This window comes from Geotrypetes seraphini, chromosome 8 (genome assembly GCF_902459505.1).
Source record: "Geotrypetes seraphini chromosome 8, aGeoSer1.1, whole genome shotgun sequence".
Taxonomy (NCBI): domain Eukaryota; kingdom Metazoa; phylum Chordata; class Amphibia; order Gymnophiona; family Dermophiidae; genus Geotrypetes; species Geotrypetes seraphini.
The window spans coordinates 84,406,496-84,430,651 of NC_047091.1; the positions used below are offsets into that span (position 1 = coordinate 84,406,496).

The 24,156-nt window shown below is 47.7% G+C and overlaps 1 protein-coding gene across 4 annotated transcripts in view; it reads left to right on the forward strand.

Moving 5' to 3' along the window:
* The window catches only part of RANBP3 (RAN binding protein 3), a 413,886-nt gene that overhangs the window by 148,841 nt on the left and 240,889 nt on the right, over positions 1–24,156 (forward strand). For all 4 annotated transcript variants that reach the window (XM_033955562.1, XM_033955564.1, XM_033955563.1 and 1 more), the window contains 2 exons: positions 1,950–2,042; positions 21,308–21,420. In XM_033955562.1, the coding sequence (XP_033811453.1) occupies positions 1,950–2,042; positions 21,308–21,420 (206 nt within the window). The remainder of the gene's footprint in view (positions 1–1,949; positions 2,043–21,307; positions 21,421–24,156) is intronic.

Below are 24,156 nucleotides of genomic sequence, written 5' to 3' on the forward strand. Positions count from 1 at the left end.
CCAACGGCCCCACCTCCTCTCTCGCTGGTCGTTTCCCCTTTACGTAACTGAAGAATGCCTTGAAGTTTTTCCCCTCCCTGGCCAGCCCCTCTTCGTATTTCCCTTTTGCTTTTCTAACCTCTCGGTGGCATTCTTTTTGGCATTTCCTGTGCGCCTGGTGATTTTCCTCCGTTGGATCCTTTTTCCATCTCCGGAAGGATACTTTTTTGTCGTTTATTGCCCTCTTTACTTCTGCTGAGATCCAAATCGGGTCCTTTGACCGCTTGTTCTTGCAGCCTTTCCTGAAACTGGGGACGTACTTTTTTTGTGCTTCCTGCAGGGTGTCCCTGAATAGGGTCCAGGCGCTTTCCACAGTCTCCATCCTAAAGATGTTTCTGAGCTTCCTCCCCACCATTTCCCTCATAGCAACATAGTTCCCTTTCTTGAAGTTGAGCGCAGTTGTTGCGGTCCTCCTTACTATGGGTGTCCCCCTTTCTAAAGTGAATCTGATCGCATTGTGGTCACTGTTGCCTAGTGGTCCTCCCACTTCTACCCCTCTTGCAGGCCCTCCTAATCCGTTCAGGATGAGGTCAAGAGTAGCACTCCCCCGCGTCGGTTCCCTGATCAGTTGCTCCATAAAGCAGTCCCTCACAGCTTCTACAAATCCTGTTTCCCTAGTGCAGTTGGAGTGACCCGTACTCCAGTCTATCCCCGGGTAGTTGAAGTCCCCCATCACTGTTACACTTCCAGTCCTGCACTCCTGTCTCAGTTCAGCTTCCAAGTCGTGTCCGACTCCTTCCGGCGCACCAGGTGGGCGATAATACAGCCCCAGTTTTATGTCTGCACCCTTGTTTCCCGGCAATTTGACCCATAGCGATTCCAGCCCTTCTGCCTTCGTTGCCATATCCATCCCGACCGAGTAGATAGAGTCTTTTATATATAGTGCTATGCCTCCCCCCTTCTTGTGGGTCCTGTCTCTCCTGTAGAGCTTGTACCCCGGTAGCGCCACATCCCATTGATTCTGCTCTGTCCACCATGTTTCTGTAATTCCAATTATATCTAGGTCTTCCCCCTTGGCCACGACCTCTAGTTCACCCATCTTGGCCATGAGGCTTCTTGCATTTGCGTATAAGCACCGCAGGTCCCGTTGTTTTTTCTCCACCTCTGCATTCACCTGGGCCGCCTCTCCTGTTCACCTGGGCCGCCTCTCTCCTTTTGGGGGGAAAAATGAGGGTCTTGACTTACATTCAAGTATATATGGTAAATATGACTACAGATAACTAAGTGCAGTAACTTCTATATCTATATAATAAAATGATAAATGATAGCAGATCAAGACCAGTTTGCCCATCCAGTCTGTTTGTTATTCTGTTTACACAATTAAGGATGTATTATAATACTTTAACTGCTTATAGGATTTTATTTTTTATTCTCTTTGGGTTTCCTACTCTTCTGAATAGATAAGTACACAAGATCCCCCTACTTAATTCAGCACCCACTTCCTTTCTGTGCTCCTCTCTTTCTTACATTTGAGTTTTGGAATAAACTGCTAGTGATAGTGAGACTAGTAATGGTGAGTTCCTCTGACCTTCATAGATGATAATCTGGCCACCTGCTATCTGCAGGTGCTGACTCAGGAATTATAACCTGTTGGTCTGTGGTGATGGTGTCTCATGCTTTCTTATGTGCACTTGTCTAAATTATATCTTTAGACTATACTCAAGCATCACTAATCTGTATGCTTCAACCTTATAGTTCTCTGAGGAGTAGCTAGTCAGCCTTATTCCCATTAGGGGACAGTTTTTAAAGGCCTGTAATTTGTTTAAATAAATACATTTAAAAAATAATAATAATAATTAAAAAATATATATATATTACAAGACTTCAGAAACAGTCCCCTACTGGTAATAAAGTTGACTAGCTATAATTCTGCAAATAAATAAAATTGTCTTGGGTATATATTTTGTTAGGTCTTCCCTGCCAGAAACCAAAAGAACAGCAGCGGAGCGTGCTACGTCCTGCAGTGTTACAAGCACCACAGCCAAAGGCTTTCTCACAGTCAGGTAAGCAACATGTACTTTCTGCAGTATGGCCCTGTGCTACATCTACAGTGGACAATATTAGGAAGAGAAGTGAGGTGTCTTGGGAGCAGTGCTGTAGATGTTGCTGGAGAGAGAAGAATGGGGAGTACCATTGAACTTTATGGAGCAAATCCATATTGATCTTGCCTGATTATGAATTTCTTACCTTCTCTGAGGACAAGCAGGACAGCATATATTCACATTTGCAGTGCAGCAGGAATGGTATGCTATACCAAGGGTCTTCTATCTACTCCCGCAAGTCCATTGCATGAGACACTGATCACTGTTTTCAGTACCTCCTCCTCCTCCCTGCTCTCTGCTGTCCCCAGTCAGTTATTTCTTCTACAGTGAGCCTGCAGCAGCAACTTTGATCATCTTGGTCCTCTATATCCTTTACACCTGACTTTGTGAACTTGCTGTGGCAAGCCTATGTCGGAGGTGTTAGTGCGCCTTCTGAATAAGCTAGAGTGAACTTCTGCGCAGCCTCCCCAGGCTTTGGCATCTGCTCCACCAGAGAGGCCTGTGTCCTCCCCTTGACTCTTGACAGTTGGTCGGATGGGGTCACTGAAGATTATGATCTGGACACTTATCCTCTTTTGCAGAGTGAAGCTTTGGTCAGAGACGATGCAACACTGGGCGAAGTGGATCAGGGTCTGATTGCTGCTATGGACCAGGACAAGGACTGGAGAAGGGCGGATGTGGTCCCTCTCCACAAAAGTGGAAATAAGGAAGAAGTAGGGAATTACAGGCCGGTAAGTTTGACTTCTGTGGTAAGCAAATTAATGGAAACACTTTTATAAAGAGAATGGTCAAGTTTCTGGAATCCTGTGGATTACAGGTCCGGAGGCAACATGGATTCACTAGAGGTAAGTCTTGTCAGACAAATCTGATCAATTTATTTGACTGGGTGACCAGAGAATTTGATAGAGGATGTGCGCTAGATGTGGTGTATTTAGATTTTAGCAAAGCTTTTGACAGTGTTCCACACAGATGTCTAATAAATAAGTGCCCTTGGGATGAGTCCCAAAGTGATGGGCTGGGTGAGGAATTGGTTGAGTGGAAGGTGACAGAGGGTAGTGATCAATGGAGATCGCTCTGAGGAAAGGGATGTTACTAGTGGTGTGCCTCAAGGTTCTGCTCTTGGGCCTGTTCTTTTTAATATTTTTATAAATGATATTGCTGAAGGGTTTTGTCGGGTAAGATTTGCCTCTTTGCAGATGATAACAAAATCTGCAATAGAGTAGACACGCTGGATGGTGTGAATAGCATGAAGAAAGACCTTGCGAAGCTTGAAGAATGGTCTGAAATTTGGCAGCTAAAATTTAATGCTAAGAAATGCAAGGTCATGCATTTGGGCTGCAAAAGCCAGAGGGAACGGTACAGTTTAGGGTTGAAGAACTTATGTGCACGACGGAAGAGCGGGACTTCGGTGTGATTATATGTGATGATCTTAAGGTGGCCAAACAGGTTGAAAAGGTGATGGTGAAAGCTAGAAGGATGCAAGGTTGCATAGGGAGAGCTATGGCCAGTAGGAAAAAGGAGGTATCAATGCCTTTGTATAAGACTCTGATGAGACCTCATTTGGAATATTGTGTACAATTCTGGAGGCCACATCTTCAAAAAGGTATAATAAGGATGGAGTCTGTCCAGAGGAAGGCTATTAAAATTGTGCATGGTCTTCATCATAAGGAATATGGGGACAGACTTAAAGATCTCAATATGTATCCTTTGGAGGAAAGACGGGAGAAGGGAGATATGATAGAGAGGTTTAAATACCTAAGTAATATAAATGTGCATGAATCGAGCCTCTTTCATTTGAAAGGAAACTCTGCAATGAGAGGGGCCTTGGATGAAGTTAAGAGATGATAGGCTCCAGAGTAATCTGAGGAAATGCTTTTTTTGGGAAGGGTGGTAGAGGCGTGGAACAGTCTCCCGGAAGAGGTGGTGGAAACGGAGACACTGTCTGAATTCAAGAGGGCCTGGGATAGGCACGTGGGATCTCTCGGAGAGAGAAAGAGATAATGGTTACTGCGGATGGGCATACTTTTTGGGCCATTTGGCATTTATCTGCCATCATGTTTCTATTTATGCAGGCTGTTCAAGTCTATTGCACTGACATATCTTCTCATTGAGTCTCTGAAAGAACTCAAAATTGATCCTCCTCAACCTATTACACAATGTTCTTTGCTCAGCAGGATATGCTTGCAGCCTACTGCCTTTCCATGACATCCGGGTATGAAAGTTCTGATTTCTGAGCACTGGGAAAACTCCGAGGGTTCCCATGGGAAGGTGAAAGTTATGTCCATATTATATCCTATGGACCAGGAGTTCTGGCAGATGTTTGCTATACCTAAAGTGGACTCTGGAGGGGTGCTTAAGGATCAACAGGATCGCAGGCTAGACATGTTGCTCAAAAGGCAGTTTGAGGCCTTATCTCTGGTGGTGAGGGCTGCAGTGGCAGCCTCCTTTGTGACTCAAGCGTGCCGTTTTAAATTGCGTGTTCCAGGATGTGTGCCTTCTGATCCTCCTTCCCAGCTGATGCTGGTGGGACTATGTGGCTAATGCACTGCTGAGAGTAGTAGGCAAGGTTTTGGCTTATTCTGTATCTGCTCGCAAAATTTTATGGATCAGACATTGGTCTGGGGATTCCATGTCCAAGGCCTCTCAGCAAGCTTCCGTTCAGGGGCAATATGTTGTTTTACCAGGGGTTGGCTGATCTCATGGCTAACGTATAGGACCACCATCAAAGTCACTTCCGGACAGCAGGCCTAGGACTTCTAAAGGACAAGCCCGTGGATCTTTTTTTGGCCATACAGGTCATGCCTTTTCTTTTCTGGGTCCTCGTCCCAGAGATCCTTTCAGAGCCCATGACAGATTCTCCGGGAATAGAAAATTCCAGAGCTCCGCTTCCCATCCTGGTGGGCAGCCCAAGAAGTCGCAATGATGCCAAGTCTTCAGCCTCTCCATGCAGGATCGGAGGCAGACTGCGGGACTTTCTGGAAGCATGGAAGGCAATTGTCATCAAGGATGGCTGCAAGTTGGAGTTTGCCCGTTCCCTTTCTGCCTGGTTTGTGGACTTGCTGGCGGGCAGGCTGGATAAAAACAGCCCAGATCCAGATGACCCTGCAGATGTTTCTGGACATTCAGGCGATCAAAAGGGTGTTTCTGGACATTCAGGCAATGAAAAGGGTTCCAGGCGCAGATTCGGACTCTGGCAAATACTCCATATTTGTCCCCAATAAAAGGCTCAAGAGGCTGACTCTGGACCTCAAATAAGCAAATGCGACTCTCATGGTGCCTCATTTTGCTATGGAAACTCTTCAGTTGGTCATTGCCTCGGTGCAGCCAGGAGAGTTCCTGGCGGCACTGGACTTGATGGAGGCATATCTCCATATCCTGATGTTCCCGGATCACAGGTGCTTCCTTCACTTTCGTGTCATGGAACAACATTTTCAATTCATGGCTCTTGCTACGGCTCCGTAGACCTTCACCAAGGTAATGGCTCACTTCCACAAACTGGGTTGGCTTGTTTACCCATACTTGGATGATTAGCTCATCAGAGCTTCCTTGCGGGAGGAAGCGAAGAGAGCGGTACAGACTCTCTTGGCGATCCTTAAGAGTCTAAGATGGAATGTCAACTTGAAAAAGTCAGCTGCAGCCTATTCAGTCCCTGGAGAACCTGGGTGACCGATTCAGCACGGAGGTAGGCCAGTTGTTTTTTCCAGAGGCACACAGACTGAAATGAAACTTGGGAACCAAATCTCAGCTTTTCTGGCACAACAGTCTTCATCAACTTGGAATTATTTTCAATTCCTGGGATCGATGGCAGCCATGATAGAAGTGATTCCTTGCGCGAGATTGCATGTATTCCCCCTGCAGCACTGCCTTCTTTCTTGTTGGTCTCCACAGAGGAATCCTCTGCATGTTTGCTTGCTCTGGACGTCAGTGGCCTGCTGTAGCACGGCATGGTAACTTTGTCCTCAGTTGGAGAATTCAGGAATACCACTATAGATTGACTCCTGGACTATTCTGACAACAGATGCCAGACTACTGGGCTGGGGAGTGCATTGCGAGAATCGCCTAGCCCAGTGGTGATAGTCCCCATCGAAACGCCATAACAAGCTGGAGATACGAGCCATCAGATTAGCACTGATTCGGTTTCAGCTCTAGTTGTTGAACAAGGCGGTCAGGATGTTTTCTGACAGTGCAACAGTGGTGGCTTACGTCAACAAGCAGGTGGGCACCAGGAGTTGTCGGCATCCAGAAGTAAGCATAAGCTCTCTTCTGTTGAGTGGAAGCTCATCTTCTAGCCATTACTGCGGCTCACGTTGCTGGAGTGCAAAATGTGCAGGCAGACTTTCTCAGCAGATGGACTCTGGACCCGGGGAAGTGGTCTATTGCCTCAGGTATTTCAGTCCATTGTCAAATGTTGGGGCAACTCAATGTTTGACCTCATAACGGCAGAGAGAAACAAGAAGGCAGTGCATTTCTTCAGCCGCAGATACGAGCAAGGAAGTGCTTGGACCGATGCACTGGTTCATCCTTGGCCAGTGGATAAACTCTTGTACGTGTTCCGTCCCTGGCCTTATGGTGGGAAGAGTCCTGAGGCAAGTGACCAGGCATTGAGGATGAGTTATCCTAGTGGCTCCAGACTAGCCCTGATTCCCATGGTATGCGGATCTGCTGTGTCATCAGATTAGAGAGCTGCACGGGAACGGGGATGACGGGAATCCCGCGGGACCCGCGGGTTCCCCCTTTGGGTCACGGGGATCCCGTGGGGACGCCCCCTAGGGTCGCGGGGATCCCGTGGGGACGCCTCCGAGGGTCGCGGGGTTGGATTGCAGTGCACTCGAGCCGCGAGGGTAGTCTCCTTCTCCTTACCTGCCCTGTCGCAGCAAACAGCCGAACGGAAATCTTCCCGATGTCAGCGCTGACGTCGGAGGGAGGGCTTAAGCAAAGCCCTCCCTTCCTCCGACGTCAGCGCTGACATCAGGAAGACTTCCGGTTGGCTGTGTGCGGCAGGGCAGGTAGAGAGAAGGCAATGGCGTACGAAAGAGGGGGGAGGGGGCGATCCGCCCCGGAGAATGTGCACAGCCGGTCAGGTCCCCCGATCGACCGACAACAGGCCGGCCGATAAATCTCCCTGCCCTGTAGCCGCAAATCTAAATTACCTCTTACAGCAGCTTCACTACTCCAGCTGCTGTAAGAAGGTAATTTAGATTCGCGGCTACAGGACAGGGAGATTTGTCCGACCGGGCCTGTTCTGTTGTCGGTCGGGTGCAAAAGCGCCACAAAGGTGGAGGCAGGGAGGGAGGAAAGGTGGAGTGGAGAAGAAAAGACACTTAAGGGGGGAGAAGGCCGCTGAAAGCACTGGGGAAGACAAAGGGGTGGAAAAGAACGCTGAAAGGACATGGGGTAAACGGGAGGAGGGGGGGGAAGGACCCTGAAAGCACTGGGGAAGACAAATGGGTGGAGAATGCCACTGAAAGGACATGGGGAAAACAGGGGTGGAGAAGGCCGCTGAAAGGACATGGGGAAGACAGAGGGGGGAGAAGGATGCTGCCTGACAGGACATGGGGAAGATGGTGGGGGAGAAGGACACTGAAAGGAAATGGGGAAGAGGGAATGGGAAGAAGACGCTGGCAGGGAAGAAGACAGAGGTTCCAGACTATGGGGGGAGCGGAGGGAAAAAGATGAGTGCCAGACCAATTTGGGAGGGGGGGGGAGAAAGGGAGAGGCACAGTAACAGAGCAAATGGAAGACACAGAGAGAAGAGAGGCAGTGGATGGAAGGAATTGAATGAGAACATGAAGAAAGCAGAAACCAGGCAATAAAGGTAGGAAAAAAATTCTTTTTTTTTTTTTTTTTTGCTTAAGGATAAAGTAGTATATTAGTTGTGTTGATAAAAATTTATAAACATTAGAGGCTCTGGTAGAAACCCGTTTACAAAGTATGTATTCTTCCCAATTAATATTTCCAAATTAATAAAGTCTTTTTGCTTATTTTTAAATGGGTTTCTACCAGAGCCTTTAATTCAGTAGCATAATTAAATGAAATAACTATTTCTGTAGTTTATAGGGACAGGCGGGGACGTAGGGGATTCCTCGCGGGGACGGGTGGGGACTGAGGGATTCCTTGCGGGGACGGGTGGGGATGGGTGGGAGTCCTCACGGGGACGGGTGGGGACGGTGGGACTTTGGCGGGGACGGGTGGGATTTCTGTCCCCGCGCAACTCTCTACTTCAGATCCGTTCCTCTCTGAGACTTCAGCCACTCCAGGGACTCCTCTCTCAAGGTCCAATCATCCTGCAAGATCTGGAGTGCTTTGGTCTCACAGCATGGCTCTTGCAACTCAGTTTTTAGCTGGAAGAGCTACTCAGATTTGGTAGTGCGCACCCTTCTGAAAGCCAAGAAGCCTGCCACATCTGCGACGTAAGCCAAGGCATGGGATACATTCCAACATTGGTGCCACAAGGAGCAGCTGGACCGTGCCACGGCTTCGGGTCAGCTGGTTAATGAAGATTGCTCTGAGGAAAGGGATGTTACCAGTGGCGTTCCTCAAGGTTCTGTTCTTGGGCCTGTTATTTTTAACATTTTTATAAGTGATATTGCTGAAGGGCCGTCAGGTAAGATTTGCCTCTTTGCGGATGATACCAAAATCTGCAATAGAGTAGACACATTGGATGGTGTGAATAACATGAAGAAAGACTTAGCAAAGCTTGAATAATGGTCTGAAATTTGGCAGCTAAAATTTAATGCTAAGAAATGCAAGGTCATGCATTTAGGCTGCAAAATCCCAAAGGAACGGTATAGTTTAGGGGGTGAAGAACTTATGTGCATGACAGAAGAGCGGAACAAGGGTTTTAATTGTATGTGATGATCTTAAGGTGCCAAATAGGTTGAAAAGGTGATAGCGAAAACTGGAAGGATGCTAGGGTGCATAGGAAGAGATATGGCCAGTAGGATAAAAGAGGTATTGATGCCTCTGTATAAGACTCTGGTAGGACCTCATTTAGAATATTGTGTACATTTCTGGAGACCACACCTTCAAAAAGTTATGAAAAGGATGGAGTCGTTCCATAGGAAGGCTACTAAAGTGGTGTGTGGTCTTCATCATAAGGCATATGGGGACAGACTTAAATATCTTAATATGTATACTTTGGAGGAAAGGTGGGAGAGGGGAGATATCGTAGAGACATTTAAATACCTATGTGGCGTAAATGCGCATGAGTCAAGTCTCTTTCATTTGAAAGGAAGCTCTGGAATGAGAGGGCATAGGATGAAGTTAAGAGATGATAGGCTCATGAGTAATCTAAAGAAATACTTTTTTACAGAAAGGGAAGTAGAAGTGGTGGAGAGACTGTCTGAATTGAAGAACGCATGGGATAGGCACATGAGATCTTTTAGAGAGAGGAAGAAATAATGGTTATTGTGGATGGACAGACTGGATGGGCCATTTGGCCTTTATCTGCCATCATGTTTTTGTTTCTTCAAGAAGGTCTGGATATGAGGCTGACAGTTTCTTCCCTGAAGGTCCCTGTTGTGGGAGTTTCCTGTTACAGGTTGGAAGATGCCAGATGTTCTCTTTCTTCGCATCTGGATATTATTAGATTCTTTAAGGGGGCTCTGAGGCTGCGGCCTCCAGTTCGACAGCTCTGTTCCATCCTGGAACCATAACATCGTTCTGGAGGGGCTCTCATGGTTTCCATTTATGATGCCTCCCTCATGGATCTGACTGTGAAGACACAGTGCTCCTGGATGCCATTACTTCTGTGAAGCGTGTCTCTGAATTGCAAGCCTTATCCTGCAGGGACCCCCTGCAGGATTCCTGCTAGTTAGTGGGCTTTGTAGTCCTCAGCTATATTTAACTCCAGCTCTTGCAGGATACACATTTCAAATCTGATATATTCCAATCATAAAAATTTTTTTCCCCTATCTTTTGTTGTCTGGTCACTTTATTTTTAAAGTCATATTGGTCTCAGACTCTGGTTTCTTTTTCTTTCTGTCTTTTCCTAATTCACTCGCCAGGGTCTCCTGCCCATTTGACATTTCTTCTGTCTCCAAGCTCACCCATCCATCTTCCATTTCTATGTATTTTTCTCCATGTTCAGCATCTCCCTTCTCTGCCTCCTGTACTTCACTTTCTAGTATTTCCCCTGTATCCATCTCCCTGCCTTCATTATTAACACCATTCTATGTCCCCATCCTCTCCGTCTGTGTCACCCCACCAAGTCCAGCATCTCCCTTCTGGGTTCTTATTCGCCATGTCTAGCCATCTTTCCTCTGTTTTCATATAACCTTCCATGTCTGTCATAGGCTATCTGTATCCACCAAAAAATATTCTTATAGTAAACCTAAACCCCAGAGACTTCTGTAAGGTAAGTTTCCAGATTACTACAGAGAAAAGACCTCAGGGTTTCCCAGGAATACACCCAGGAAACTTCTATGACAAGTATACAGTTGCCATAGAGAAACACATCTTTGGTCATAGAAAACCTCTATTTTAAAGCTAGATAAATTAAATAAATAGGCTCTCTGTGCCCATTTTCCACCACATGCAGCATTACTCTTGTGACCCTTTCTCTGTGCTTCCATCCATGCCCACCATTTCCCCTTATTTCATATATCTCCCTGTGTCCAGCTTCTCCCCTCTCTTAATCTGTTACAACAATGTGTGTCTTGCCCTCTCTCTTTCCTCCTTCCCTTCGCTGTGTTCAGTATTTCACTTCCTCTTCCTTCATCCCCTTTGCTCAGCATCTCTCTTTCCCTTCCCTTTTCTCTCCTCCTCCCTGTAGGTCCAGCATCTCTCTCCTTTCCCTCCAACCCTCCCCATATAGGTCCAGCACCTCTCTCTCTCTTCCCTCCAGCTCCAGCCACCCCACCCCACATGGGTCCAACTCCTCTCTCCATTCCTTCCAGCTTCAGTCACCCCCCCCCAATGGGTTGACATCTCTATGCCTTCCTCCCCAGTTCTCCTCTCACCAAGTGCCTATTTTACCTTCAGGAGTCTCAGCCATGCCACTAAGAAAAATCTTCAAAGGCCTGTTCCAGGGCCTGTCTTCTGCCGAGTTCCTCCTTGATGCATTTTCTAGAAAGGGTTTGGTATAAGCTACAGCCTCAGCACCCTGAGGTTGTGCTTGAGTATCTGAATAAATTCATGTAAACCATTCTGAGCTCCCTTGGGAGAACAGTATAGAAAATAGAATAAATAAATAAAATGTTCCAAAATCCATTTCCTTCCACTGCAACAGTTAGAATTCATTGGAGTCCTGCTGAACACAAATTAGACCTGAAACTTCCACAGAGATGACAGAGCCAGCAGGTTGAGATTGTTAGGCAACATGGCCTCAAGTGTGCAAATCACCCACGGCTGCCTCCACTTAAGGCCAACCGAGTGAATTCTGTCTTCTCGCTGGCCCTAAGCCACAAGGAACCTAGTGAATGGTATCATTGTCACTCCTTCTCTTGAGAAATATCTTTATCCCAGGACAAGCAGGCAGGTATTCTCACTAGTGGGTGATGTCATCAGACAGAGCCCCGGTACGGACGTCTCACAAGCACGTGTTGCTTGTAGAAACTTAAAAGTTTCTAGATGCCCGCACCGCGCATGCGCCGGTGCCTTCCCGCCCGGAGGTCCGGGCGTGTCTCCTCAGTTCTTTTCTTTCCGCGGAGCTGAGAAGTTCAACTTCATCATGCGCTAGCTGAATTCAGTTAAATTTGCCTTCCTTGTCCGCGTTTTCGCTTTCTTTTAATTACAGTTAACAGTACTTTTCTTTTTCAGTAAAAAAAAAAAAAAAAAAGAAGATTATTTCCTCCGGCGGGTCGAACGGGCCGGCCACGTGGCTCAGGCCCACTGGCTTCGACCTCGCGGCGGAGATTTTCCGGCCTATGTCCCGGCCAATCACCGGGTTTAAAAAGTGCAGCAAGTGCCAACGCGCGATTTCACTCACGGACCCTCACCGGCGCTGTTTGCAGTGTTTGGGCCCTGACCACATTCCGAAATCGTGCAGGCCTTGCTCTACCCTTACGGCACGCTCATTCAAGCGGCGTTGCCTATTGTGGGAATCGATGTTCAAGATGGACGCAGCTAAGGATCCCTCAGCCTCCACTTCATCTGATACCTCCCCGGTTCGGGCGAAACCGGTATCGACCCCTCCTGCATCGAGTGTGGTGAAACCGGCATCGTTCATCCCGACACCAGCCACGAGCTCGACGTCGGTGCCTGCCCCGGTCTCCTCGGTTCAGGTACCTCTTCCTTCCACAGTGCCACCAGTGGTCATCAAAGTGCCGAAAGCTACTAAGCAGAAGCACTCGGCCTCGAAGGAGCGCGATGACCGTGCAGGAGGACCCCCTTTCGGTGCGGATCCCTCCTTATCGGCTTCGCTACGGTCCGTGCTGGAAGCTCAATTCGTTGAGCTCATGCAGACCATCGGACCCGGGCTCATCGCTGCCATACAGGGTGACCTCCCGGTACCGGTCCAAAGGGGCGGTCCGCCCCCTCCCCCTCCTCCACGCCGTTCGACCTCGAAAACCGACGAGGACGAACGGGGGAGGGCGGCGATGCCCACGCGGCAAGCCTCGCTTACCGATATGCCGCCATTAGAACCCATTACGCCTCCGCGCCAACATGGGACCAGACCTTCGATCGATACTCAAAGCCCTGGGCATAGTCAGGAAGAGTTCTTCCGTACTCCTTACCAGACTTGGGTAGCATCGCAAGAATCCGCATCGCAACCCCAGTTGCGATCCACCGCTTCCAGCCCTATCCACCACTTGGGGGCCTCGGGAGACCATGCTATGCACAGACGATCCCGATCCCCGTCCCGCCACCGAGACGGGCACCGATCAAGACACTCATCCTGGCACTCTTCACGCCATTCGGAGGTGTCACCGCAGAAAAAACTGCAACGTAGGGGATACTCCTCATCAGAGGTGTCCCCTCCGGGGGGCCCGGAGTACGAGGAGACACCGGTGCCCGATTCTCCTTGCCACTCCCCGATGTCCATGGACCTGGAGGCCTCCTCCTCCTCCAGCCCGTCCCACAGACCGACGCTGGCGGATCAATTGTCCTTCTCATCATTCCTCCGACAAATGGCGGATGATCTGGATGTGACCCTTGACACGGGCTCCCGATACTCCAAAGAGTATCTGGACACCATGCATTTACCTAACCCTCCAACGGAGTCGCTTCGGCTCCCCCTGCATAAATTGCTGGATCAGACCTTCATGCAGTGTTTCGAAACACCGTACTCCATACCGGCGATTCCCAGCAAACTCGATGCTCGATACCGCATCGTGCACCATAAAGGGTTTGAGGGCCCTCAACTCTCCCACCAATCCCTACTGGTCGAGTCCTCTCTTAAACGCTCTCATCCCTCCCAGGTCTACGCCTCTGTACCGCCGGGCCGAGAGGGGAGAACGATGGACAAATTTGGTAGAAAATTCTATCAAAACTCCATGATGGCGTCACGGGTGCTGAACTACAATTTCTTTTTCTCTTCCTATCTGGAGTTCTTCTTGCCGGTGCTCCGCAAGTTCACTCCGTTCATAGACAACCAAGCTCGATTCGAGTTCGAGGAAGTGGTAGCCTCCCTCTCCCAATTACGCCTCCAGCTGATGCAATCCTCCTTCGATGCATTCGAACTCTCGGCACGTGCTGCCGCAAGCGCGGTAGCCATGCGTCGCCTGGCATGGCTCCGTACAATCGATATGGATCCCAACCTCCAGGACAGACTCGCCAACGTACCATGTGCTGGAGCTGACCTGTTCGATGAGTCTATCGAAACTGTTACCAAGAAGCTGTCGGATCATGAAAAATCTTTTCAATCCATCCTGCGGCCCAAACCCAAACCTCAACAGTCTCGACCTTCCAGGCCACCCCTGATTTACCAGCGGCGTTACATGCCCAGACAAACGCCTGCTGCGAGACAACCTGCGAAGAGACAACCTCCCCAGAAGTCTCAACAAAAACCTCAGCCACCGGCTGCACCTAAGGCTCCCCAGCCCTTTTGACTCCCCTCCCGGGAGCATAACCGACACCGTTCTGCACTCAGCCTCTCCCATAGGGGGCCGCCTCCATCTTTTTTACCATCGATGGGAGGCCATAACCACGGACCTATGGGTCCTTACCATCATAAGAGAAGGATACTCCCTTCAATTCCATCGGGTCCCCCCGGACCACCCTCCAAGAGAGTATCCTTCAAGCTCGACGCAGACCGCCCTTCTTCTTCAGGAAGTCCAAACCTTACTTCAGCTTCGGGCCGTCGAGCCGGTCCCGTCAGACCAATTGAACCGAGGGTTTTACTCCCGGTACTTCCTCGTCCCGAAGAAAACGGGCGACCTGCGACCCATTTTAGACCTTCGGGCCCTCAACAAGTTTCTGGTCAAAGAGAAGTTTCGCATGTTGACTTTGGCTTCTCTATACCCCCTCCTCGAGCAGAACGACTGGTTATGCTCCCTGGATCTCAAGGAGGCCTACACTCACATCCCCATTCACCCGGCCTCCCGAAAGTTCCTCAGATTTCGGGTGGGAAATCTGCACCTACAATATCGAGTGCTACCATTCGGCCTATCTTCGTCCCCCAGAGTCTTCACAAAGTGCCTGGTGGTAGTGGCCGCGGCACTCCGGGACAGGGGTCTACAGGTGTTCCCATACCTCGACGACTGGCTCATCAAGGCCCCGTCAGCCCCAGAGGTCACTTCGGCGGCCTTGGCTACAACCTACTTCCTCCAGAATTTGGGCTTCGAGATCAACTTTTCCAAGTCTCATCTACAACCCACCCAGTCCCTCCCCTTCATCGGAGCGGTCCTGGACACCACCCGACTCCGAGCATTCCTGCCTCTGCAACGCATGGAGTCTCTTCTTCATCTCTGCCAGTCGGTGTCTACTCGCCAAACCCTACCGGCGAGACAACTGATGGTGCTCCTGGGCCATATGGCCTCCACAGTACATGTGACACCCTTTGCCAGACTCCATCTCAGGATCCCCCAGTGGACCCTGGCATCACAGTGGAATCAGACGTCCGATCCACTATCCAAACACATCTTAGTCACACCTGCTCTTCGGCAGTCTCTACTTTGGTGGATGACCTCTTCGAATCTATCCAGAGGTTTGCTGATGCACTCTCCCCCCCATCAGAAAGTTCTCACAACCGATTCGTCGAATTATGCATGGGGGGCCCACCTGGATGGTCTCCGCACCCAAGGATTCTGGACCAGTGCGGAAAGACTACACCAAATCAATCTACTGGAACTCAGAGCCATCTTCAATGCGCTCCAAGCTTTCCAACACCTACTTCACGACATGGTAATCCTCATTCGCACAGACAATCAGGCCGCCATGTATTATATCAACAAGCAAGGAGGCACGGGCTCGGCCCTCCTTTGCCAGGAAGCTCTACGAGTCTGGGACTGGGCGGTGCGCCACAACGCCTTCCTCAGAGCAGTCTACATTCAGGGGGAGAACAACGTCTTAGCAGACAAACTGAGTCGTCTACTACAACCGCACGAATGGACTCTCCATTCCAGCCCCCTTCACCAAATCTTCACACAATGGGGGACGCCTCAGATAGACCTCTTTGCGGCTCCCCACAACTCCAAACTGCCTCAGTTTTGCTCCAGGATCTACACCCCTCATTGCCTCGAGGCAGATGCTTTTCTACTGAACTGGGGGAAACGATTTCTATATGCGTTCCCACCATTCCCGCTGATCCAGAAGACTCTGGTCAAGCTGAAACTCGAACAGGCCACCATGATCCTAATAGCTCCTCGGTGGCCCAGACAACCTTGGTTCTCCCTCCTACTTCAACTCAGCAGCAGGGAACCAGTACCACTTCCAGTGTTTCCTTCACTACTTACTCAACATCAAGGATCACTGCTTCATCCCAACCTGCAGTCTCTCCACCTGACAGCTTGGTTCCTCTCAACGTAACCCCTCACCACTTCTCTCAAGAAGTGAGGGAGGTCTTGGAAGCTTCCAGGAAGCCCGCCACTCGACAATGCTACTCCCAGAAATGGACTAGATTCTCCTCATGGTGTGTTTCTAAATCAAAGGAACCTCAGCGAGCTTCCTTATCCTCCGTGCTGGACTACCTCCTACACCTATCTCAATCCGGGCTCAAGTCTACATCTATACGAGTCCACCTGAGCGCTATTGCGGCGTTCCACCAGCCCCTACAAGGGAAACCCCTCTCGGCCCATCCGGTGGTCGCCAGATTTATGAAAGGACTCTTCCATGTTAACCCTCCTCTCAAACCACCCCCAGTAGTTTGGGACCTCAATGTAGTCCTTTCCCGTCTCATGAAGCCCCCGTTTGAACCACTCAACAGGGCCCCTCTTAAGTATCTCACCTGGAAAGTGCTTTTCCTGGTAGCCCTTACGTCCGCTCGCAGAGTCAGCGAACTCCAGGCACTGATGGCGGATCCACCATTCACAGTATTCCATCATGACAAGGTGGTCCTCCGCACTCACCCGAAATTCCTGCCTAAGGTGGTCTCAGAATTTCATCTCAACCAATCCATTGTACTTCCAGTATTCTTCCCTAAGCCCCATTCTCACCACGGAGAATCGGCCCTTCACACTCTAGACTGTAAACGTGCGCTGGCTTTCTACCTGGATCGCACCAAGCCACACAGAACCACTCCTCAACTTTTTGTCTCCTTCGACCCTAATAAGTTGGGAAGACCCGTATCAAAGCGCACCATCTCTAATTGGATGGCGGCTTGTATCTCTTTCTGCTATGCCCAGGCTGGATTATCACTTCCTTGTAAGGTCACAGCCCATAAGGTCAGAGCAATGGCAGCCTCAGTAGCATTCCTCAGATCAACACCAATCGAGGAAATTTGTAAGGCTGCCACCTGGTCCTCGGTTCACACATTCACCTCACATTATTGTCTGGATACTCTCTCCAGACGGGATGGACAGTTTGGCCAAACAGTATTGAAAAATTTATTCTCTTAAGTCGCCAACTCCCCCTCCATCCCGCTGAGGTTAGCTTGGAGGTCACCCACTAGTGAGAATACCTGCCTGCTTGTCCTGGGATAAAGCAATGTTACTTACCGTAACAGTTGTTATCCAGGGACAGCAGGCAGCTATTCTCACGTCCCACCCACCTCCCCTGGGTTGGCTTCTCAGGCTAGCTACCTGAACTGAGGAGACACGCCCGGACCTCCGGGCGGGAAGGCACCGGCGCATGCGCGGTGCGGGCATCTAGAAACTTTTAAGTTTCTACAAGCAACACGTGCTTGTGAGACGTCCGTACCGGGGCTCTGTCTGATGACATCACCCACTAGTGAGAATAGCTGCCTGCTGTCCCTGGATAACAACTGTTACGGTAAGTAACATTGCTATCTTGGTGGTCAATTTGAGCCAATTTGACCATTGAACTACCATTCTATTATACCCCCCCTCCACCACCACCAATAAGACATTGACAATAAATGCATCCAGGGTCAATGGTCACCCCAAGAGATTCAGCATCACATCAATCTCTTGGCAGTATGGGTCATTTGGAATGCTCTAAAAGTGTTCAGAGATCAGCTAATCCACCAAATTATCCTCATTCAAATGGAGTATTATGTTGACAAACAGGGAAGCACAGAGTCATACCTCCTATGTCAGGAATCAATCAGATTGTGGCATTGGAAACCAGCAATGAAATGGTTCTGAGAGCCAGGTAATGGCAGGGAAATACAACTTTCTGGCTGAGAGATGGAGCAGATCTCTCAGTATGAGCATTTCCAATAGATCTTTTGAAAGTGGGGCACTCCATAAATAGATCTCTTCACCACTCACCTAGACAAAAAGGTTCCTCTATACCAGGGGTGGGCAACTCCAGTCCTCAAGAGCTGGAATCCAGTCTGGTTTTCAGGATTTCCCCAATGAATATGCATTGAAAGCAGTGCATGCAAATAGATCTCATGCATATTCATTGGGGAAATCCTGAAAACCCGACTGGATTCCGGCCCTCGAGGACCGGAGTTGCTCACTCTTGCCCTATACTGTTCCAGACTAGAATATCACAACAGACTAGCCTCAGATGTCCTTTTCGTCAATTGAGGAAGAAATTTCTGTATGTATATCCTCTAGTGCCTCTCATTATGAAAACTCTGCTGAAACTTGAGCAGGACTAGGGAACTGTAATTCACATTGCCCCTTATTGTTCGATGTATATCTAGTTCTCTGTTCCCTCTAAGCAGAGCACATGAGCAATCACTCATAGATTTTGCATGGTCATTACATGGTCACTCACAAAAATACTGACTCGACTTTTGAGAAATACATTGCTAATACTGTTGTTGGCTTTTGAACTTGTTGCTTACATGAAAAAGAAAATTGGCACACACCTTGCCTCTCCTTAGAGGGAGTATTGATCTTGTTCCCTTTACTTCTGGAGTTAACTTTTAGAGACCTATGGAGACTGGAATGCTATCCAACTGTCATCACTCAGAATGAGAGGTCCCTTCTACATCCCAACTTTGAGTCCCTGGTATTTGCAACTTTGATATTGAGAGGTTAGAAGCTGACTCTCTGCAACTGCATGAGGATGTGTATCATGTTCTGTTTGCTTTCATGAAAAACTTCACAAAGAGATCATATAATTTTTTAGTAGAAGAGGTTTGCCATCTGGTATGAGGGCCAGGTCCTAGACCATTTTTACTGTTGCACATAAACCGTTTGAATATCTTCTTCACCTTTTTGAGTCTAGCCTAAAGACCAGATCTGTAAGGGTTCACTTCAGTGCAGTTAACACATCATACAGTACCATCACAGTGCAGAGGGTAAGCCTGCATCTTTACAGCATCTAGATCAGGGGTCTCAAAGTCCCTCCTTGAGGGTCACAATCCAGTCGGGTTTTTAGGATTTCCCCAATGAATATGCATGAGATCTATGTGCATGCACTGCTTTCAATGCATATTCATTGGGGAAATCCTGAAAACCCGACTGGATTGTGGCCCTCAAGAAGGGACTTTGAGATCCCTGATCTAGATGGTCACTTCTTGAGGGGCTTGCTGTTACTAAAGTCCTCAATCAAGCCCCTACAGTATCATGGAATAAGGATAATGGTACTCATATATCATACTCATCCAGTGCAGAAGAGTAGCCTAATGGATAGTTAGTCAGTGCAGTGGGCTGAGAACCTGGAGAAACCAGGTTTGATTTTCTGTGCAGCTCTTTGTGACCCTGGGCAAGTCCCAGATACAAAACTTACAGCCTGTTTTACAAAGCCGTGTTAGCTGCTGCTGCGCGGTAATGGCCTCGAAGCCCATAGAGATTTAAAGGGCTTTGAGGCTGTTGCTGCGTGGCAGCCGCTAGCGCGGCTTTGTAAAACAGGCCCTTAAGATTGTGAGCCCACAAGGGACAGAGAACTTATCTATGTATAATATATGTAAATTGCTTTGGTTGTACCATAGAATGACAGTATAGTGGTACCTCGGTTTACGAATGCACTGGTTTGCGAGTGTTTTGCAAGACGAGCAAAAATTTGCAAAATCGGCACCTCGAAAACTGAGCGCGCCTCAATTTGCGAGCGCCCCCCCCCGGCGATCCAGCACCCCCCCCCCCCCGCTGCCATGGGGCACCCCCCTCTGGGTTTGGGTGGGTTGGGGGACCTCAGGTCGCGGCAGAGGGGTGCCCGATGGTGGCAGAGGGGTGCCCGGGAGGGGGGGGAGGGTGCCGGATCACGGGGGGGAGTCCTTCGGGGGGAGCAATGCCGGTTCTCATAGGGGGGGAGCAGCGCTGCTGGCCTCGGGGGGGGGGGGGGAACCTACCAAAGCGAGTTTCCATTATTTCCTATGGGGAAACTTGCTTTGATAAACGAGCATTTTGGATTACGAGCATGCTCCTGGAACGGATTATGCTCGTAATCCAAGGTACCACTGTATATCAAATCCATGACCCTTTACCAGCTGATGAAAGCTTCTTTTGAGCCACTTGATACTTACTTCTGAAATATCTGACGTGGAAAGTTTTGTGTTTTTGTGGTGCTTACTTAAGCCCTCAGGATCAGTGACCTCCAGGCCATGATCCACCTTACACATCATCTTAACAGAGTAGTTCTCTGCACACATCCCTAAGTCCTTTCCTAAGATGGAGTCAGAATTCTACCTTAAATAGTCAGTAGTTCTGCTAGTATTTTCTCAAAACTTCATGCCCATCTTGGTGAAAACACACTGCATGCTTTGGACTGCAAGAGAGTCTTGACTTTTGAGTGGCTTAAAGCCCATAAGGCAGTCCATCCAGCTTTTTGCTTCTTTTGACTCTTATAAGATGAGGGCAGCCATCGGTAAACATACACTACCCAGTCACAGCTCACAATGTTAGATCCATGGCTGCGTCAGTATTCATCTGAGATATGCCTCCTTAGAGGAGATTTGCAAAGCTGCAATGTGGTTATCTGTCCACACATTGATATCTGCTGATCAGGCAGTTTTCGGTATTTATTTGGTGCCTAGTATCCAACTTCTCTATTCCCCCAGGCCTATTTTGCTTCTGTTCTAGGCTGTTTTGTGTTTTTTTTTTGGGGGGGGAGAGAATCTGTTTTTCAGCCTTGCTTGTTGCCAGCCACATTGTCTTTTCTCCTTATTTTCTTTTAGACAGTCGTAGGGATTCTCATATATGAGTATATTCTATCATTGTTCTCAGTTGCTCATTTGTGGCAGTTTTCTCTGAAGACAGCAGGACACAATTCTCTCAGACCCACCTACCTTCTCGGAGTTGTGTTCTATCAGCTATTTCATTAAGCTATGTTGGTCTCATGTGAACATGGTAAGCAGGAATGTGGACAAATGTACCGTTGACACTAAAAAGCTTTTGAAGTATATGCTGGGGAGCGTCTCCATGTCGGGTCTCTATCTATGACATCACCCATATGTGAGATTGTATCCTTCTGTTCTCAGAGAACACTTGCCACAGGTGATAACTTCATTATCTACTTGGGGGCTCTCTAGTGCAGGAAGTATTTAAAAGGTTTGAGTACATTGATCTTTGAGGGAAAGTTAAAGTAAGATAAGTCTTAATTCAGAACCCCAGTTCTACCCCATAGAAATGAAATGAAATGATGCTTATCTGTGAAGCTTGGAATACTAGTCATGAGGCAGAGATTGGAACTGTGGATTTGATTTTAAAGACTATTATTTTGTATATTGGCTTTTCTAGTTCTGTTAAAATATTGGGGTTCTTAGAGTTTTAGATAGAAATGAAGTTACAAAGTAATGGTGAATATGGTGCAATAACTCTTTCTCATCACAGTTCTGAACAGTGGAACCAATGGTGTGAATGCATTTCCTGATTCTTCTGCAGTTGTTGCATCTGAACTGTTAAATAATGCAGCACTAAGAAGTACCTCTGATTCTGAGAACAAGGTGAGTCTAGTGTGGTGCTGAGTTTAGGTATACCTAACTCTTCTTAGCAGGGAGAAGAATTAGAAGTAGGGATGTGCATGACCAAAGCTCTTACATTTGGTTTTGGAATTCTTGGAGATTTTTCTCTATTTTCAAGTGTGTGTTTCAGTTATACTATTAAAAAAAAAACCAACAACAATCCAAAATATACATTACATCTTAATGCTTGAAAAATTGATTGTATGCGCATTAATTCATAGATTAGTTGCACTGAATCAGTTTTGTGCTTATAAAATTTAAGGTGTGATGGCAAACCAGTGCATGCTAATATATATATACACCCTTAATAAAAAGCCTTTATTTAGTATACAGGGTGAGAATGGATGTACAAGGGTCAGGTGCTTGATTCCTTCTTTTATGTGCTGTAGAGTCTCCCCCTCACCTATTCTTTTAACCCTTTTAGGTGGAATGATTAGCGATTTGGGTTTTACACATTATAGTTACATAGATGATTCTGAAATATTCTTGTCTCTCTCTAATACTTAGAAACCACTTTTACAAGATGGAACGATGAGATTAATGATTGGTCATCAGCCAATAGGTTAAAGCTGAACCCTGGAAAACAGAATTGCTATGGATGGGAAGGTCAACTATTCCTCCCATATATATTTCCCCCTCCCCAAGCAGATAAGTTTGATTCTGCTATTTCTTTGGAGGAGCAAGTTTCTTTGGTGGTGCATAAACTAACCTTTGGAGTACCAAAATCCAAAAGTTGTTCTGTGTATTAAGGAGGGAGAAGCTGATTGACACAGACCAGGAGAGAGATCACAGGTAGATTAGGGTCTGCTGATCTTCGAGGGGTGAAACAGTCTGATAAGGTGGTGGCCACAATCAGAAGGGTGCTGGGGTGTAAGAGAAGTATATCCAACAGAAAGAAGGCGGTGATAATGCATATGTACAGGTTGTTGGTAAGGCCCGACTTGTGCTCAGTTTTTGAGATCATATCTGAAGAAGGATATAAAGAGGGTAGAGATCCAGAGAAAAGCAACCAAAATGGTGTGGGATTTGTCTACTATTGTTTTCTTGCTTTGGTTTTATATTTCCTTTTTATAAAATTGAAATAAAATTAAAGTAAAATAAAAATAGTGTGGTATGAGACAAACAAAATATATTTAGCCCGCAGTGGTATGTAGCATTGAAGCTGCTCAAAGCTTTTGGCTGAACTGACCCTGGATATTCAGTGCTGGGGTATGCTCTGTTCCTGGCATTGAATATCTGGGTATCAGTGATCACCCGAAAGTTAACCAGGCACTGTCTGATATTCAAACTGGTGCCCGGTTAACTTTAGCGCATGAAGTTAGCACAGCCTTTTTACTGTCCTAACTTTATGCAATTACTTAGCCAGTTAGTGGACTTAAAAATTGCCACTAAGTAGACGCTGTATTCCTGGCCTGCCTCTAAGCCAGGGGTGCCCACACTTTATGGGCTTGCGAGCTACTTTTATAATGACTAAGTCAAAATGATCTACCAACAATAAAATTAAAAAAAAAACACAAAGCACACTGAAAGGCAGAGAAAATGTTAATTATTCATATTCCGGGTTTTTTCAAAGAGGTCACGACAGATGACTCTATGCAATGTCACCTCAGTAACAAAATACAAAAATAGACAAATACACCCCCCTCCCTTTTTACTAAACCACAATAGTAGGTTTTAGCACATGGAGTTACGCTGAATGCCTCGTGCTGCTCTCAATGCTCATAGGCTCCCTGCGCTAAAAAACGCTATTGCGGTTTAGTAAAAGGGAGTCATAGTGCAAAATATAGACAGCAGATATAAATTCTCAAAACAGACACATTTTGATTACTAAATTGAAAATAAAATCATTTTTCCTACCTTTGCTGTTTGGTGATTTCATGAGTCTCTGGTTGCACTTTCTTCTTCTGACTGTGCATCCAATCTTTCTTCCTTTCTTTCAGCCTCCTGTATGTTTCCTCTCCTCCAGACCTCATTCTCTCCCCCAACTTTTTCTTTCTGTCTCCCTCTTCCCCCTTCTTTCTGTCTCCCTGTCTGCCCCCTTTCTTTCTTTCTCCGTGCCCTCCCCCAAGCCACTCGGTTTGCTGCCACCGCCATCGGGGAACAGCCCCCAAGCCACCGCCGTCCCAAGCTTTCCCTGCAGAAGTGTCGCGCTGACCAGCATTCCGCTCCCTGACGTCAATTCTGACGTAGGAGAGGAAGTTCCGGGCCAACAAAGCATTTCTCCTCATTCCATCCAGCCTGAGCCCCATCTCTCCTTGATCCAGCATTTCCCTTCTGTGTCTGTCAGAATTACCATTCCACCTATTTTCCAGCATCAGCCTTCTTTGTGTCCATCTCACCTATATCCCTATCTCACCACTTTTTCAGAATCTTCATTTGTCTCTGTCCTTGTCTTTACCCTATGTTCACCATTTGCCCTTTCAATGTCTTTATCTCCCCCCCCACACACACTTTTTCAGCATTACTTCTATGTCTCCTCTTCATGTCCCCTCTGTATCTCTATCCTTATTCAGTAGGTCCTGCTTACTCTTTCTCTTCTTTGTGTCACTATCTCCATTTTCAGCTTTCACCCCTTTTCCTTTGTTAATGCACCCTATAGCCAGAATCTTTCCACCCTCCCTCCACTCCGGCCCAGCCCAGTATGAAATATTTCCTTTTGTTTCCCTCTCCTCTCTCTTTCTCTCTCTCTTCTGCTCCCTCACCCACGAGTCGTGCATC